General features: G+C 37.8%; 1 protein-coding gene across 2 annotated transcripts in view; it reads right to left on the bottom strand.

Annotated features, from left to right (window-relative positions):
* Window positions 1-20,432, bottom strand: part of Eip78c (Ecdysone-induced protein 78C) — a 167,852-nt gene that overhangs the window by 18,586 nt on the left and 128,834 nt on the right. For both annotated transcript variants that reach the window (XM_078194661.1, XM_078194656.1), the window contains one exon: window positions 17,129-17,253. In XM_078194661.1, the coding sequence (XP_078050787.1) occupies window positions 17,129-17,253 (125 nt within the window). The remainder of the gene's footprint in view (window positions 1-17,128; window positions 17,254-20,432) is intronic.

Here is a 20,432-nt window from a genome sequence, read left to right as displayed (position 1 = left end):
TACATTATGATGCTTAATGTACAAACAGATTATTGATATTTATTCTTTATTTATGTCCGGGGTTAGTATCCTCTCTCCTGTCTTCGTCTTTCAGTATCCCTTATCTATGTTTTTAATGAAATCATATTTAGAGCTTTTTTGGAGGTTGCACAGTTCCATCTTGTCGCTGGTGAAATAAGCATACCGACAGTTATACCGACAGGGGTTTAGTAAAATACCCCGGTGCGATCGCGAATCAATTTTTATCAACTGTGTTCGTGTCAGCGAATTTTGATTTCATGCGAGGCGAGCTTGTTTGATCGTTCGCCGAAGCACGTTCAGAAATACGCAGAATTAAAACGGAATCGGAGCTCTAGAGTAAAATTGGTTTGAAGCCCGTTTAACTTTTAAAAAAAAATTGTGATTGAATTTCCGTCGGATGCGCGTGCCATTGAATAAGACTGTGCTGATAGGTCAGATTACAATTTATACATCAATGGGGGCTAACTGAAAATAAAATTCGCTTATAACGAAATGAGATTTCGCAATTCAACTGAAAATAGAAGGTCTGCGTGAAAAAAAGATTTGCGCCGCATTCCCGTTTTATCGCGTCCCCGGGATATCATCGATCTTCAGCACGTGTCACCGGCTCTAAGACATTTTAAGCATTGAATTTTCGATAGAAACGATCCCATTTCGAAACTAAGCGCTTTTCTAATTGGATGGAGTTTATACGAGCGTGGCGAGCCCCATAAACCGTTGACACACTTTTACGCAGAAATAGGAGACTAATTGTAATACGAGGAATTGAAATTTGCTACGTAGACGCACAATGCAGCTGCAACGTGAACATATTATTTGCATTATAAGGCGATAGTAATGGGCGAGTGAGCATTAAATCATCGAATGGATCAATTACTAATTGACTGCGCCGGTAAATTAATACGTGAGCAAGGGCCTCATCAAACATTCTGTTAACTGTTCCTTGTTATTCTATGTAGATTATCTGCATTTAATCTTGTTTAACTATTTTCGTTTGTAATTGGATTAAACGGAAAATGAATAAAAGAACTGGCCTTCGCGAATTTCGTGGTAACATTTATTGATAATAGGAAGAAAAAGTAATGAAATTATTTCGAACTAACAATGTCGCTGCTAGAATACCTGGGTTCATTTATAATTTTATTTATCAATTATTTCGACATTTTCTTTAAGGTACTTCATGCAGACACGTTAGTTTTTCTATAAACCTAAATGATAGTATTTTATTAATTTATTCGCGCTCAATATTTTGACAATACGTTGATCTGCGCTTTTCTCATATTGATCAATTGCACGATTAAACCATCTTACTAAAAATAACGCCATTATCACGAACCTTATCATTCTAGCATTAATTGAGAACAACCATCGCCGATTAAATTAATTAAAATATTCATTGAAATTATTTCATTGCTTAAAAAGTTGTTCCGCATTTATTATTTCGCGATCTTTGCGTAATTTTCAAAACGGATTAAATTTTAAGGCCACGATATTTTATTATTTATCTATTACCCCATGAACGGCTACGATTATTCCCAGAGCAAAATTCTATCATTTCGATTCTTATTTTTCACGCGTCCCAGGTATTATTGATTAACGATCCGATCAATTTTCTGTCGTGTGACATTTTTGAGTCCCAATCTCGCGATACCTGTCACAGTAGTGTGAATTATTATAGACTGTAAACTCAAAGTAACTAAGGCTATTGTTACATCGATGGTCAGGAATAATTAAAATTCTGTACGAATTTCAGCCCTTTAAGTAAATCAATTAATAAATGAAAATTCATTTTACAAAAGTTGTGCAACAGTAAATCATGGAATTGGGTGACTTTCTAAAAATGCGATTACTTGCATTATTCCGAAATGCAAGTTCGGTAGCTGCACTAAATTATTCCACCGTTATCCCTTAATAATTCTATATAATCTGGCGCAGTACCATCGTGGAATAATAACGCGGACGGTTATTGATTATGTAGAGTAATTTCAATGGCCATTGCTGCGTGAGATTAACGTTAATACATACAAAATAATCGTAAAAGTACCTCGAGTTGTTATACCGTACATTCTAATTGAGAGAGAGAGACTAACAACGGAAAGGATTAAAGAGATTTTAATACTCACTTTCTCGATGTTTTGTGTTCTCTCAGCTTTGATATTAAAGATCGTATAAATGATATTCCCCTATTATCAGATGCAACCAGTATGTAGAAAGTGTGTATTACTTCCCAGGTATGTTTTTATCGCATTGATAAAACACCATTACTCCACACGGTATTACATTTTTTTGTTCCGAGTGATATCATAGTTTTGATTCGACGCACTCTTTCTCTGTCCTTGTATTTGCTTCCATGAACGAGATGCCGAGATTATCATTAATTTAGTAAAAAAAAATACGATCGTTAACGCAATCACGTAGAAAAACTGACGACGTTCTTTATTGCTGCTATCGGTGTTTATTATTTATTACGATCTAATGATTCGGTTTCACCGAAGAATCATTTACCATCGTCAATGCCAGTTCTACGTTTCTGATCTTGCTTTTTGTCAAAATAATAATATAGTGCTACAGTATTAGGTTCACTATTATATTGTAACATATAGAAGCCAGTTAAATGTACGATAAGTTATTTCGTTCGTATATTGAAAGACGTAATGTAATTTTTAATTACTAGTTTCATAGTAATTAAAAGGAAAATTGTAAATCTGGCAACAAGGCAGTGTAATACCATATAATTAATATTAAACTAATAATTAAAAATTGCATTATAACTTCCAACATGTAATTAATTCTTGTTAATATATTATTAATTAGCATGGCGAATAAAACCATGGTTCGGTAAATACCGGTGATTATTCCCGTTTAATTACCGATGTTGAATTACTGACGTTGATTTGACCGACAAAAATTCAACAACACTAGCCTTGGCCGACTGCAGTATTAACCGACAGGCGACATTGACCGACATACCACATTCTCCAAATTCTACGTATGCGCCTTCCAATCCGACCGTATGAATATTGAAACTCAACTTTCCACGTAATATGCTAAACGGACAAACTACAGCTTCGAAACAAGTACGTCAATCTTCCCTTTTGCACTTCTTAAGATTTTGGCTTTATATTTCTTGATTTCTACTTTCGGATTAACTATTGCCGTTGCTTTATCAAACTATGAATCTGATACCGAAATTATGAATGAATACGTTATGAAGCATGATCGAAGTGTCGACAGTGTTCATTAATTCAACGAAGGTAATGGAATCGATGAGGTCAAACATTTTGGAAACAGAAAGGTTTACTATTCTATCTTGGCTTGTCATTTTCTACGCAGAGATCGCTGTTTTATCGAAATGAAACAGATATATAAAATTTGGCACACCATTAAAAAATTCAAAAATCTATACTTGTTCGACTTATTCACTGTTAAAGAAATTATTTTTAATAGATCGAGGACTTTTATGCAAATTCTCATTCGTATACGTCATTTTACAAAGATCAGAATTAAGGAAGAATGTCCATCGTCAACTAAAAGATTGCTTATTTTAGAAAGACAAGAAAAATGCTGTTGAACCTGGTTAATTTATACATATCATAAACGTTTCATGGTTTACGCTGTCAGATTCAGCTTGCAATATTCGAATACTGTTATTTCATGGAAAATGTCGACGTAACTAAAAATAAGTAGAGGACACTTTAACCCCTTTGACGAATCGGACTCGTGATGAAATTTACTAGTAACAAATAATTAAATATGGATTTTATTCTGTTCTTTAAAATTGGAATAAAATTCTAATCCCTAGTTATTAATATTTAACCATTCAAGTAAATTCGGGCACGGAATAAACATTAATGTACTGTCTCTTCTAAGAAATTGTGTCAATTGAAAAATTCCGAATTGCGATGACCGTGAAGAAAATGATAAGTCAAGGGGTTAAAGAAGTACATGTTGTTCTTTTTAATAGAATCACCGATCCTTTAGCGTTTTAAATATCTTTCAAATTAGATTACGGCGCATAAAATTGACGTGGTAAAATTGAATTCTTCAATAATAAAATTTTTAGTTTGCTGACGACGTGGTTAAAACATCAGAAATACGAACCCTACGTGTACCTTTATTGCCAAAGACCACAAAAGGATCTTTTGAACCGGCAGAATGGATTTCTTTCTCGAGATCCGAGACGAGAGTCCTATTTGCCGAGCGCTAAGGGCTGACTGACTGACGCGTAAACGACAAGATTCATCGCGGGACAGAAGAATTTTGCGGGCGGGTAGCTCGACGATTCCGGCGATCCATTCACGTGCATCGTGACCTCGAATCGCGGGCGCGGATTCCGGAGCGATCAGCGCGGTCGTCCCGCTCGAGAGCGTAAACGGGCGTAAATAGGTCGCGGATAAAAGTGGCGAATAGATGGAGTGTCGAATCGGGGGGGGACAGTACGCCAGCGTTTTAATAGGATGACTCGTTCATTATCGGATTCAACTCGAGCGATCCGGTCGCGAAACGATTATCCGTGTGTACGGCAAATTGGTAAAAGACGAAGGGGGAAAAAAAAAAAGGAAAACAGAACGCGGCGCAGGGCGAGGATTCGGGGGTGGAACCGGGGTTTCCCTTCCCGATGACCTGGTTTCGGATTAATTCGACGGAAAATCGTTGCAGAATTCCTTCTTCCGACAGTCGCGGATGGAAATACCGCGCACGCTCGTTATTGGCCACGTTTTTCCTCGACGTTTCAATTCGTAGACTGATTATAGAGGATCCCCAAGAGACACGGATTACTGGAACTTTTTTTTAACGGCTCATTTCGTGTCAATCAGGAGACTTCTTGGTCGCTATTGTATGTAGAGATGGGTTCAAGTTTAATCCGAATATTATTGAACTGTTTCACCGCAATTATCCTTGTGCACCACATGTTGTACAAAACATATTTTGAACGAAAGCTGTTTGGTACGTAGAGGAATATACAGGTTAGTAATTCAATCGTTTGGTCCAATTTTAGCGAAGTTATTTCATATTGAAAGGCGTTCGAATGCTTTCGTAACTGAATACAAGATATTAGATAGATAATAATATGTTTTTTAGGTAATTTTAATGAGTCAAAAATGGTGTAAAAGTATATGATAACCTACATAAATTATATCTAAAGCTATACTCGAGTACCAAGACACTACACGACAATCGTGTTAAACTGATGAACTGTGTTATCGATCTCAATAATTTCATTGGCTGCTGCAATAAACACTATTACACCCACTCAAGGTTGCATTAGATATTTATTAGCGATGGTCTCTCTCTCATATGTCAGATCCGACAGAGGCCTATAGGGGATTCGACAAACATGATGCAGATCGTATCGGACTCAATAAAGTAGGCAGAGAACTTAGACTTAATGACTATACTGAACTTACCAGTCATGGCAAAGACACAATTTAATTGATCGAACCGTGTAGTAGAGGCTGTAATGCATTTATCAACAATAGATACAGCAAACAATTGCTTTCTAGATATAGCTCCGTCATTTTTCAAACATCCAACAAATTTTATCATAATTGGTGTAAATGTTTGGCCACGGTTTTCTTCAACAGTAGATATACGGCATATACGTATTAGATTTCAAGAGATAATAAAACTCTCGCCAACCTTAATTCTTGCCACGTTTACGGGATGGCGGGGATTTCAAAGATCTCGAGGGTTTCACAGATTTCAGTCGGCAGATTTTATTACGATTCGCATAAGCCCTAGGATTAATTCCTTAATCGCGTTTCTATTCAGCATCAAATTGGACTCATTAGAACTGATAGAGGCTACAACACTCCCGGGAATCCTAATTCATGATATGTTCATGGAACGACGGTGTGTCAGAGATCTCTAGGGTTTCGCAGATCTAAGCCGCGAAGATGTTCGAGTGTTCAAGGTAACAAGGATGCCGCCGATTCTAGAGGTTTCTTGTAAGCTTAAGGTACCCGCCAACAGCACCGACGATTGCAAGCATCTCGCGGATCTCTGAGAGGCGTTGGCGGAGATTTCGAGAACTCTATCGACTTCGATGAGTCTGTTGCGGTCTTTGTCAAATTTGGTAAGCTCGCAATGGTTTCTACGCGATTTGTAGCGTGTAGTCGATCTGGTGGGTTCGTTATATGACTTTTACTATTCTGTTTATCCGATACGGCGAGACTTTGTTGTTTTTATGAAGCTACGAAAGTGGAAGAGGATGAAGAAGGAAGCTAAGAATTAATTTTGGAGATTTTGGAGGATGTATGAATATTAATAAATCGTTCGATTGGCATTGTCCTTAACTATGGTAAATCATCGATAACTTAGAAGTTTAAAAAAATTTGACTCCATTAAAGGAAACTGTTTTCTTTGCCATAAAGTTTGCCCCTTCTATTATCCAATTATATTTTTAAAACGATTCATTCTATATAAAATTCATTTTTATAACAGTAGAAATATTTTTATTTGACAATTTAAATTTTCACTTGTCAAATAAAATTGACAGGTGAAACTATAAATTATCCAAAGCAGGTCTATAGTAAGTTGAACTTTAACCAAAATGTCTCACCGTTCGAGTATTAAATTTGACAATTGTTCGAAGATCAGAACTTCTTGATTAAATATTTCTTCTAGTCGTTATATTCTAGATCATTAAATTAGGTAAGTCACATCATACAGTAGTTGGAAACAGAATTTAACGTATCCAGTTTGATGTGTATAGGATCTACAGTTTTATAGATCCAAAGCGCTCGATATCGTTTATTCCAAATCTACGGGATTCAATCATCACTGAAACAATTTCGTCAGTTTCAGAATGATTTATTCCTCGCCGAGTGGATTCAACGTTCCATAAATCAGTCCCGATACATGAACTATGTATGTACATATTTATTGTGTGTCGAGCTCGATGTCACCATCGACCACATTACGTTGTCATCCATGTTGAACCCATTCGTTATTACACAGCGTTACATGTTTAATGCAATATAAGCCTAGAATATCGGACACATCGTGCCTTATGTATTTTTCATTCGAGCGTAGAAATGTTTCGTTCTTGGTTGGAAATGCAGCTTCAGGAAAATAATCAGAGCCACAGGTTTTCAATTTAACAGGAATGCTGACGTCGCCGGGCCCGTTTTGTCGAGCGAGAAGCGCGGAAAATAGAAACGAATGAATAAATTCGATGTTCCTTAATCGCAAGAATATCGCTCGGTTTTCTCACGATTCGTTCTCGAAATAACTTCTTCGATCTGCTCCACTTAACGATGCTTCTGTTTGCTACTCCAATTATTATGTCTGCAAAGTAATCGTGAAAATGGACATATTTCTGATGCGCTTGTTAGATTCGGCGGTTGTTCTTAAACAAAGTGGCACGAATATCGATCGCGGCCATAATTAATACGCGATTTATTTGTGTCGCGTATCGTGTTATTTTGTATAACAGTTTAAAGTCACGTATTACAAGTTTGCTACAAACTCTGGATATAATGAACTTCAAGTGACAGGGCTTGGGCCCATTATTTATTATATTATTTAACCCACTTCAGTCACACTTCTTATGCGACACATGCGTGCAATACTGGACAACTCAGACTGAGTTTTTGTCAATAACAATTGTCGAAAAACTTGCAACGCTATCGAAACCAAAAAAATCTCAGAATATAATTGTTAATTTTATTCTTCTTATGATAATATTATTTTGGCTCAGTATGGTAGCGGAGGGTTAAGTAGATTCAAATATGTCCAAAAAGATAGCATTTTTACTTTCGTGTTAATGGAAATATTATTCGAAAATATTCTGCAATTGTTCGTGTAATACAAATTTATACATGAACCAAATCCTTCCCAAGTATAATGTACCCGAAGATACGTCTTAATATTCATAATTATATTCATATAAACACATTCGCGACAGGTTTAAGAGTATTGAATAATATCATTCTTGTACATCCCAAGAAAAACAACTTCAAATAGTTATCTTTAATGCAACGAATATCTCATTTAATAATCGTGATTCGTACACGATAAACCTTGTTGTATAAATCTTTACAGTTAAACGAATCTAGAGATATTATATTATTACAACGAAGACTACTCCAACTACCGTATATTTCTAGTTTATTCCGCTGACCTAAGTTAGGAGAATTGCGAGTTGAAAATTCGCGACTGCATAACGAAAGTGTTGGACGCGGTGTTCGAAAGCCGCGTGACGGACGAGCGAAAAACCCCGGAACCGGAGTGTGAAAATCAGCCTCAGAAACGCAGCGTACGCGTATTCCGCAGCTTCCTAGCAGCGTGTGAGCGTATCGGTTTATTGGTCTATTACTGACGGGTATTAATTAATGAAAGCCATACGAGAGAACGCGGGGAGGACGACGCGTATCCGCCGGCCGATATCCTGGAACAGGGGCTGCGAGCCGGCCAGTGGTACCCCAACAGTCAATAATACCAGCATTCTATACCGCGGCTCGACCTCGGCTCGTTGCTAAAATCGATACAGGCGACGATGTATCAGTTTGCACCTCGGACGGCGTCGCCACGCCGCTGGCAAATAATAAGCACTTCCGTCCGACGTTCGAGCCGCGACAGGAACTGCTCGTCCCTGTCCTTGAAGGAACAGGGCGTCGACGGGGCTGTCTCTTATCAAACAGGCAGGCCTGGGCAAATTTTATTTCAAATGAAAATAAGAAACAACTATTTGGGATACCGTGCCGCGAATAATAATAGATTCAAAATAATTATAACATTTTTAGTGATATTAAATCAATATCATATTTGTATATGTCTATATTAGAGATAAAAGAAAACGGAAAGGACGCCACCTATTAATAGCTGTGCCAATACCTTTGTTCGTGGCCTACCATGAATATTTATTGGCCAACCCATTAGTTAAATTGTAGACCTACACGTAATACGCGTTACTTGTTAACATATCAAAACTTGCAATTAGAAACATAGAAAAGTGAGTACCATGTAATTAAAGACGCCACGGCGTTAGACTAAAACCATAAAATATGTAATTTCTCCACGATTTTATAGAACGATCCCACAATCCAGTTTATTTCTATCCGTATTTATATCTTGCAAAGGTTGTTAACTTTAGCCCGACACAATAGAGTGTAAATTACGAAGAATGCCCTCAACACAATTACAACATTTACAACATAAAACCCGCTCGCGTCATGAGATAGTTACTCGTTGAGCCGGGGCAATAATCTAAAACGAGTAGAGCAAACAGGATTGAACAGCAGGCCCCGCAACTTGCAGATTATCCTTGTTTAATGTTCAACGAATGAGGCACACGTTGATTACGCATCATCGCGGCGAGCATATCAATTAATCTGCAGTAGAATTTCGACGGGCGAGCCGAAGAGTAGAGCAAGTAATGGTTCGTATAAGACAGAAGTAAAGAAGTCAGCGTTTAGATTGCCACTTAGGATGTACATCGGAGTGTTTTTAACCCTTTGCACTCGAGTGGTGACTGAGGCACCACTGAAAGTATTCTATCACTTTCCAAAATAATGTTTATATTAACAAAGTTTAGATACAAAAAATTGTTAAAAGTGAAACTATTGAGTCGCAAGAATTCTTTCTGTATGCATAAAAATGCACTTTTTTTTATATAAAATGGAGATTTTTACGGGAGATTAATTAATTATTTAAATGGAGTTAATTACGACATTTGCGAAGCGTATCTTTCGACCGAGATAGCATGTCTAAGAAGGCATGAAAACATAGAAGTGACCATTTCTTATTATTCCCACAGAAATGTATTTCTCAATATTTTTTATTTTCGCACTTTCCTGTTTTTACGTTTCACTACTTAAAATCGAAATGACTAATTCACTCACGCTTTTGGTAATTTTGATTAAAGTATTGAAAAGGTTCTTCTCTGCATTAATAGAAACATTAATAAAACATTAATAAAACTGCATTATCATATTTATGTAACTGTGTGTGTGTGTGCATATAACCTGTAAAAGATTATGAAAGAATTCGTTGACCCAGCTGTCTTTTAATAGTTTATAATCTTCCTATTGGGGTTAACCACGAGTGATCACCGATAGAGTTATTTTTAACAAATGGCTCAAAAACGGCCGAGACAGAAACTCGTAATTTATTTATGCGAAAATGTCTGTACTGCGCGAGATTGTTTAAAAATTATATTGAGGATTATTAATGTAATGTTTAGAAATAATGTAGTACATTTAAGTATGAGAAGACGAAAATAGTTGAATGTGTATGAATTATTGATTATAGTGCAAGCATACCTACTTCGTGAGAATTTAAAGCAATAGCAAGAATAATTTATGTGGTAATAATAATAGTGCAACTACGTCATAATTGCATCAGGTCATAACGCCATTATCAATGCATTTACGAACCAAACTTATTTTTATTTTATCGTCCCGGAATTTCCATCAAATCGACCCGCAAAAGAGGTTAACTTAAACTATAACTATCTAATCGTCTTTTATTACCTACTCGTAGCGACATCAATAATATGTTAGTACGATAACACATATTAATTAAATCATAAATTTGGCTTCGCTTGAAATTCTCCTCTGTCCGACGTGTAATAAAGTCGTGCTCAAATTACAATCTTCTAATCGAATTCTTTTTGATTATTTATATAAATATCATTATTAAGCTAAAATTTGCATAATAAAACCATGAAATGTGAAAATCTGTTCCCTGTACCCGAAATTCCCGTCTATTCGACGCGCAGTGGAGCTTCGCGTAATAAATCAAAGTGTAAAAGGGACGGCGACCGCCGGTGGCCAGTAGAAAAGGCCTACGTTTAATCAGACGGCCGGAGACGACGTTTTCCGCTCGCCGTGGAAGCGTGTTTAACCGACCGCGACGCGGAGGACTGGCAAATTAGAAATTCCGTGACGGTGCTTAATTAAGATAATTAATTAATTAAATGATTAATTAATGAATCTTTTCAAACCAATCACGACGATATTGCACAATCGCTCGGTGCCGGTTTAACGTTCGGCACGATGTAATCAACAATCGCGGCTGTATTTTATTAGCGATTCAGAAATGTTTATATTTGGTAGGCGCAGCGATGCAGGCGGAGGGGGTGCACGCGGCAACGTTGGTTAATCATAATAATGGACCCTTTAATATAAATTGCACACCTGGTCTCGTTCGCTGAAACGCACCGCTATGAACACGCTGTATTAAGTACGAGCGTTTACAGAAATTAACTCGTCGCATGCGACCAGCTACGTGTTACGTTCGACCGGTGCAACAATTTTTATAGATCGACGACACGTAGCGCAGTGGCGACAGCCTTCGTATGGTCAGACGCGTGCGTTTCTTGTTCTCCTTCGGTAACCAGGACGAAAGTAAACGCGAACTCTCGCAGTTTGAACTGTTGAACAATTTACAAATTAATTTCGTTTGTTAACCGACCAATTCTCCTAACCTCCGTGTCAGAATCACGACGAGAAAATTCGTTTTCAAATTCAATTACGCAACCCGTTGCTTCTCCATTTTCTCTACGAAATTGTAAACTAGATATTTCGACCGCATCAATCATTTCATAATATCGAGTCCGGAACAGCGGCATTTCAAACGGTACTATTTGGTTTCTTTATATCGAACAGAATTCTATTTTCTGTTTTTGAAATGTTTAATATCCAGTGTGAATATAGCTACACGCTGAATATCAATTTTCTTCGCTGTGAGAAAATTATTCACAGTAATAAGATTATAATTGTAGGAACTGTGAAGGAAATTAATACGAATGTTTATAAATCTGATAATATAATATTTACTAAAATTGTTTAGTAAAAACATACAAATATTAGTAGTCTGGTTAGTGCATTTTTTTCTGTGAATATAAGCTATTTCGTACCGGCTGAACGTTTTCACGCGAACTAAACCGGATATTCATTAGAGAAGGTTAATTTTGTTCGCGGGCGAGATTGAAAAATTAATTCGATAAGGTAGGATGTTTCAAAAATGGAAGTTAAATAATAGCAAACACTGCCGTGCATTTTCTCAAATGCACGGATCGAGATTCCGCGAAGTTAATTAAATTCGTCTTTGATTAAACACAAACGGAGACAACAAACATTTGCGCAGAAGATACAGAACACTCAGCGGATCTGTATAAATTCACGAGAATACTGCCAAAGAATGTTTCATAAAGTTTTCAACAATTCGTCGATGAGTTAAAAACGAGTTTTCCATTATGAAATAACGAGCTTGTTCCGACTGATCGATACGTTGGTTAAATGATTAAAAAAAAAAAGAAGAGTAACAAAGGAATCGAGACCGACCTGAATATAGGGCTGATGGTAATTCGTTAAAACCGAACGATGAAAATTTGTTCACGTTCGTAAGCGCGCCGAATGTTCATTTTTCACAATTTGTTTGTGGAGCACGTTTAACCAAATGAACCGAATTCACGCGTGCTCGAATTCTGCTTCGAAAATTCGCCTGCGCGCAGGCACCCCGGTTCTTTTAACTATGCAGAGCCTGCATTTTGACTCCGACGCTATAGCGGAAGTGCTTGCCTATGCATTCTTTAGCACGGTCGACTGTGGAAAAGGTACAATATTTATTGAAAAGGACGCGGGGACGATGCGAATTTTTAGCGTACAAACTCGTTTCCCAGGTTTCGTGGAATAACTTTCGAAAATGCAAATTGATTTTCTCATTTACACCCTGCGTCGCAGACGCGATTTTTCGTAACGAAAGCCAAATCAGTTTTTCACGGAGTTAAAAATGTTGAAAAGAAACGGACCACCTGTACTTTCATGTCTACATAATTCGCTCTGTAAATCAAAAAAAGTTAGAATCCTGAATGAAATTATATTTCGAAGTTATTACATTTTCGAAAGCTGCAACGTAGCAACCACCGCGTTAACGTGTAGCAATAAAATTTCAGATTCCTAAGTAAACGTTTAAATTAACAATTTTCCTGACTTCTAGATTGAAACATCCCCTCAAGTTCAATTCCGTTAGTACTCCGGCTAGATTCGTTCGTCAACGAGAGCAGACCCAATCTCTCGGTTAAACAAAAACACGATCGCGTCTCTTTGCAGAGCAGTTTCGTGGACGCGTCGCGAATGCCGGGAGACAAAAAGAGACACGGTGACACCAGGAACAACAAAGACGCGTTCGTTTCCCAGCCGGCAAATTAATTTGATCATATTGGAAAGAAGCGTAGCGACGCAGCGCGGGATCAAGCTAGCAAGCTGGCGACCGCTCACGTTAGTCCAGGTGTACGGTTCTGTCGGTGGGAGCGCGAGAATGTACCAATTCACCGTTAACTCTGGCCTCGGGGCTTCCGTGTTTCAATCTCAGCCGTGGAGCACCGGCGGATGTGCATCTCGCAGCGGGATTAAGCCGCGTACACACCGCGAGAGTTGTCAGCTGCCACGGCGTTCGCGCAGTTAATACGTTAAGGGGGTAAACCACGTGTAACTAATAACAATACTTGTGCGAAACGTTGAACTAACGATGATTTTCGGCAATATTTCTTTTTGTGCAAGATGTTTTTCATTACATTTCACCGACGTTTATTAATACAGTAAATTGATTAAGTGAAAGTTAATTTTGAAAAATAGTTACTTGAAAACTGTTCTGCTTTGATTGTCCTGATTCACAGCATATACAGGGAGAGTAATAGAACTTCTTAGACACCTATATAATTTTTAACTTATACGACTGTTTGAAAAGTGTTGTATATTTTAAGGTGACAAGGTGACGACGTATTTGCCTTATTTTTAAATACTGTAGTTTTAGAAGAACTATTATTATTTAGAAAAAATATTGTTTTCTCAATATTTTTACCAAATAACGATTTCATTTCTTATCTCAACCCCCCTTTCTGAATTTAGTAATTATCAGATTTTACAAAATTCTTGCAATTCCTTGTTGAAACTTTATTAAACTACATTAAATAAGTTTAATGCATTTCACTGGGGATCACGCAATTCTTTTGGTCGGCACTTAGAGGGATAAATTTTAAAGGTCGACACACCCTCCATGTATCACCCTGTATATATATATGTATACATATCAATATTTATTATTCTTACTTGTACTACTGTTTTGTGTTATTCTGTTCTCTACGTCCTGTTTTCGTACGATTATACCGCTGTTATTGACTTTTCAGACAATGGAAAAAGGTTCCAAGAACGATCTGAAAGAAGGGTATGTCCGTGTAACGAAACGATCGACACTCTAACCTTGGTCGAGGGCAATAAATCGACGCGAAGAGGTGGATTTACGATCGACGGGACGCGACGCCCACGACCGTTCATTCGTATTTTAGTGAACCTAACACGTTGCACCAATGATTCTTGCCATCCGGGTCATAACCCGGCGAAAAGGGAACGATAAGGAGTTTTCCAGCGACACCTCTACAACCATCGGCGAAAACTGACCTCGTCAAACTCGGTCGAGACGATTTCGAATTGAACGTGATTTCGACATCTTCACCGATAACTGGTTTTACGACGGGAAATGTTTAAACCGACTGGAAGTTTCATTGCAGTTGCATTCCTTCCACGCTGCTGTTACAGAGATTCTAAGTTCCGAAAGTGGTGCGGTAACGACTCGCTCTATCACGTGGATTAAATGCGATACTGCATAAACTCTGGTTATTTACCGAGTGCTCATAATCTCGTACAGGGAAACAAGAACTATGCGATCAAGTTATATCAGAATTGCAGGATGTTATAGCGAACTGAAAGTTTATTTTATATGTATAAGGTTCGTCTGTGTGAGCTTCAAGTCATTTCAAACAGTTGTTTCAATATCGTTGAGACAAATGTTGTTAGTTTTTTTTTTTTATTATTAACTGGATCTTTTTGCAAAATAAAAGTTTTCCTACTGAATTGTAAAGAACAAAAGTTAAATAAAAATGTATGTACTTCTTCTTTTATGAATTTTAAAAATGAAGGAAAATGTACAATAATTTTTAAAGTCTTCTCATTTTTTTACATTTTATAACTAGTAAAATTGGAAACGAACACAAATTATATGTTTAAGTGTCAGGAGATTATTTTAATTGAAGTTGTCATTTCAATCTGTCACTTAGAATCATTTAAGTAGAAACATTTAGAGGAAATGAAGAAAATTATTATCCCCTAGAGATTTTAGAGTTAATTTAAAATATTTCACTATAGAAATATAATTGTTTCAATGATATCTGTAGCATAACATCGGTTGTCAGAATTTTATTAATTCCTAAGATTATGTCAAATAGTATAAACCTAAGAATATTGTTTAAATTGGCATATCAGATAATTGATATAATACTAATATCTTAACAAATTCTGATACATAAAACCAAAACCATTTTGAAAACAATGTTCATTCATTCAATAAATATTGAATATTTTCGAATATTGAATTATTGAATTGAATGAATTCAATGTATATCTCATTGAATAAAAATATAAAATAAATGTCTGCGTAAGTTGTCGCAGCTTTTCTATCATGCTGTTACAAATTTTACTCTGTCATTTTGAAAAGAAATTACGTGACAATGCGCGTCGTTCCTTAAAACAGGAACCAGGGGACAAAGAACAAACGTGCAAGTAGAAAAGAGCGAGAAATGCGAATAATTGGAAGAGAAACGAACAAAGAGGGGACAAATCGATGGAAACGAGTAACACCGGCGCGGATAAGTCGAAAGTAACCGAGGCGGACAACGCGGGAGCCCAATGGAAGAGAAAAATTGTTTTTATAACAGCGGCGCAACTTTCTCGGCGGGAGGGATGCGTCGATGGCGATCTTGTTAGAGGAACAGTTCGAGATAAAGAAAAGTTTACGATTTATAATTATGCTTCGCGGCATAGAAAGTTCCGTTCGAATATCTCTTTCTCGTTGAGTCGGCGCGCGGACATGTATCTACTCACGATTTCATAGCTAAGCTCGTATAATCAGTTTTCCAACTTCGTGACTGCGAGGGGAAATGTTAGTGCACTATTAAACAAGATGCATAAAGATGAAGATCGTAAATTAAATCCGCCGACTCTTAAACTGGCAAAAGTCTCCTTTTTAGTCGAGGATTTTCGAGATCGTACTAAATAAATTGTTCTCCGAGTCCGAGCAGAAAGTTCCTTATCTCGTCTAACAGAGGATGACGTCTACAAATTAATTTTATTAATTGCTAGGACGTTTACGTCTGAACTGTGTATAACGCAGGATTCGGAGATTAACGTTGGACAGTCGTTTTACTTGTTACGCGAACGACTTCGTTGAACTTTGTATTATTTTCTGGTTCGTTGATACTTTCTCATTTTAAATTAGATTTATATTACAAGTAATGACGTAGTTAGATTTTAGTTATAATCATGTTTGTATATACTCTGTTCTATTATTGAAAAATTTACTGAATATTGTATTTAGTTCTCGTCTGCGTTAATTCCAAAAAGTTTTAATATCCTTTTAAGTTTCTAGAGCATCAGCCAATAATTTTCATTACCACTTCTTGATTTATTTTCAGCCTGATTTCATCTCGTATATTCGATCAGGAAATAAACGAGTGCATTTCTGCACTACTAGCTATGATATTTATTTATAAGAAAAATATTTATCATGGTAAAATTGCAGTAAAATCATATTAAAATTGAAATAAAAATCTAGCAAAGTTGAAATAAAACTCTCATTAAATTCTAATAAAATTCCCATAATATTGTAATAAAGTGTTAACGAAACTGTATTACAATTCGAATAAAATTATCACATATATTTATATTAATTGCCTCTATTGCGGACGAAAATTTGAATAACGTGCAATGGCCATCGCATAAAGTACGTCTGCAATTGTAACAACGGTAAATTGCATTTTTATACATTGTACTTTACGAAACAACAACCTTTAAAGCTAAAATTTATTTTATGTTAATTTGTTTTGCAAACCGAGTCGTTTCCGAGCCACATTTGTAACAATTACATCGCTGATCGAATATGAATTTAGAAAATCTGCTATTACGTGCACAGTATGGCGCCACCAACGTAAACTTTTTTTTTTCTCTTTCGCGACTTCGCAATCACTACGATTGCAAGAACAGACCTAGTCAGGTATTGTTTAATTGTTTCCCCGTTACCCTTAAATTCCCATAAGTTTGATACTTACTTTGCAACCCTCGCAACTGGTCACGCCGTAATGGTAACCGCTCGCCTTGTCGCCGCAAACTCTACAGGCCACGAAACTCTTCGCGGGCGTCGAACTGTTCGAATCGGCGGCCGCGTAGTGTTGTTCTGGAAAACAAAACAGGCGGCAGCGTTATGTAACGTGATCGTCATCCGTGGAACCAGGTAAACGTTGCGCTAAAACTACCTTCTGCTTCCTCCCCGAAGCAACGTGTCCGTAAAGGTACATCGGACAATGAGCTCTTAAAACAACGCGCGTCTTCGTCTTCCGGTCATAAGTCGCCGCAATTAGAGTTCCATACTAACTAGACTGCGAATCTTTAAGCAAACTGGTATTTTTGCTGTTCGAGTTTTGCAGACTAGAATTAAATAGAAATTAATTTTTCCTATTAAATATTCTAACAGAGTTCGAAGTCAAAGAAAAATTGTAACGAGCTTTATTCAGCATTGTTCCAGGTCAATGTATAGAAAATCGGACACGTTACGATCGCATAAAGTCTCGAATCAAAAGTGACAACGTACCTAATTTTTTTTAGCTACACCGAAGGCATTGTGCGCGTGGCGTTGTTATTTGCAATCGTCGCGAAAGATTACATTTTATTCAATTTCTTTCATTTTCTATGAAACAGCTTCGAAGGATATTTCATTATATTTTGTCAGATTTAAAAATGCTGAACCGACTCTTGCAAAATAAAATTATCTTCGACAGCAAGAAATTAAGCTATCACTACTATCGACTACTATCGACTTCCGTCGATACTCGGTAATATATTCTTATCTTTTATATCTTGGTCGCCAAGACACAGCAATAAAATGACAAAGAGCAGAATAAATTGTATACGATTGTTTGTACGTAAAGCATACTGAAATTACTACGTAGTTGATTTTACCTAAAAGAAATTATATGTCGGAAATGCTCATTTTCAATGACTTCATGATCTTTATATTTAAATGAATTTGCAGAATAACAGAATTTACGATTGGTGCGAGTGGTGAAAGTGTTGAGTTTTATTTATTATGTCCGCGTCTCGTCTCGTCAGAGAATGGCGGAAGATTGGCTCCACAATATACCTCCCCGTACCGCCTTCCTTTTAAAGCGATGTCAAACAATGCCGTCCCCCCTTTACGCATTGACCTTCCTAAACGTAGGAATTTTCCTGTTTGCGGTTTTACGAGGCTTAGGGCCGACTCTGTGTGCATCCTTGTACGCGAAGGGCTTAACGACCACAAAACATTGTTTTTGTGCACGTTGGACTATATCATTGAAATAGGCAATCTCCATAATTCTTCGAATCATTCATACATTCGTCTTACGGGTGTCCTCGAAGCAACTTCATTTAGTCTATTTCAGTTTCCCTCGATCAGTGTGAACGTCAAAGTCACGAAACGATCACAGCGACGAAATCATAATTTCGGTACAACAATGACAATCTTATTAAATAACTCAACAATTTTTGGCGTTTAACATTCTTTAACTAAAATCAATCATAATCTTATATCAGATAAATTAAAAACTTTTCGTGCTTAACCCCTTAACGCGCAGAAACGTATTAACACGGGCGTGCAAAACCGGCCAAAATGTGCAGACCCGTATATATACGGTCGGCGTCGCAACTTATGTCGCTAAAATGTTCACATTCGAATATATCCGGGCATTAAAAATAACTTAATAAAAAACAAAGGAGAACATTCAATTTATTGATATTCATCAAATATTTTTCAGTTTTTTTTTTCGTCTCCTCCTTCCCCTTCAAAATAGTAACTGGTAATTGAAAAACAGTACGATGGGTACAAAATTCGATCTGCAATGCGATTCAATATTCACTATAATTATTTATCCACTATTTTTATTGAATTTTTAGTAATTTTTGCATTTTTTTTTAAATATTTATTGAAATTAAGGTCCAAATATGTATTTTCTTAGATACAAAAAATTGATTTTTTTTGGTTGGTTTTCTTTTTTAAATTGTGCATTAAGGGGTTAAAAGAATCATTCTACTCAATCACGCAAAAAGGAGCAGAATTTCGTGGAAGACAAACCCGATAGCTACCAAATAGCGTACATCACATGACGATAGATCGACTTATGGACCAATCCAATAATTTTCAGCCGTGTAAACGGATAAAAAAAGAAGAAACGATCCGTAAAATAGAAATCACCCTTGAAATCGAGCGTGCCGCCAATCAAAATCCTCCAAGCTCGGTCAAGATAACCGGTAACAATTTCCGCCTCGCCATTCCGCCGCTAATTACCCCCATCCGTTCACCGTGTTCTGACAAAGTCGGAAAAAAGCACGGGACGAGGACAGAACCGGCGAGGGTACGCGGTTCCCCATAAACAGTCCTGTTCACGTCCCGTCGCCACGCAATTCCCGGCGCGATCCAAACCGAGCCGGCCGACGAGATCAGGCTCGAACAAAGCCTTCCTTCCTGCTAACAACCAAAAAACCCGGCACGGCGTGCGTGTAGGTAACGGCACCGTGGATGGAAACGGTCACGCGTGGACGCGGAGGAAGAGGAAAAAGCTTGGGACGAAAAAGCGGCGAGAGAACCTAGCCCAAATAGAGGGGAAGAGGATCGGAGCGGGAAACGGGCGGCAAGACGAGGAGGAGGCGAGGAGGCGAGGTGTCCAGGGAACGACCAGGAGGACGATCCAGGGGACTAGAAGAAGAAGAAGAAGAGGAGGAGGAGGAGGAGGAGGAGGAAGAAGAAAGGCGGCGGGGTTCCACGGGCAGAGACCGAGGGAACACGCTTGGCCATGGGTTCTTTCATTCGTCCAGCAACCCGTTGCATCCATAATGCAACGACGGACGTGGAACACTGAGGACGCGGACCCGGGGAGCCCGTCGAGGAAGGGAAAAGGCTGAAACAGCCTCGGTGGTTCGTGTAACGGAAAGCCCGCGTCACCGTTACAGAAACACGGGGAGGAACAAGCGGGAGGAAGAAGAAGAAGAGGAAGAAGAAGAAGAGGAAGAAGAAGAAGAGGAAGAAGAAGAAGAAGAAGAAGATCGTCGAGCCGAGCGGAGCAGAGAGTCGAGCGACGTCAGTGCCGGCAGGAACGTGGGACGGAAAGAAAAAGGAAGATGAAAACTGGCGAACCGGCCGCGTCTACGAGGCGTGTCTAGAAAGTAACGAAACTGCTGCTTTGTAATTTATAGTTTATAATCATTCAGAATGCAGAACCTCGTCGTCTTCGACCAAGGATATTCCATAGCCGAAGAAGATGAGAAATATCTCTCCTTAATTGGAAGAACAATTTTTCTCGACCGACTGTCTACTGTTACTCA

This window comes from Augochlora pura, chromosome 2 (genome assembly GCF_028453695.1).
Source record: "Augochlora pura isolate Apur16 chromosome 2, APUR_v2.2.1, whole genome shotgun sequence".
In the NCBI taxonomy this organism is placed as follows: Eukaryota; Metazoa; Arthropoda; class Insecta; order Hymenoptera; family Halictidae; genus Augochlora; species Augochlora pura.
Note: the sequence above shows the minus strand (reverse complement) of the source record. Positions and strands in the feature narration are given on the sequence as shown.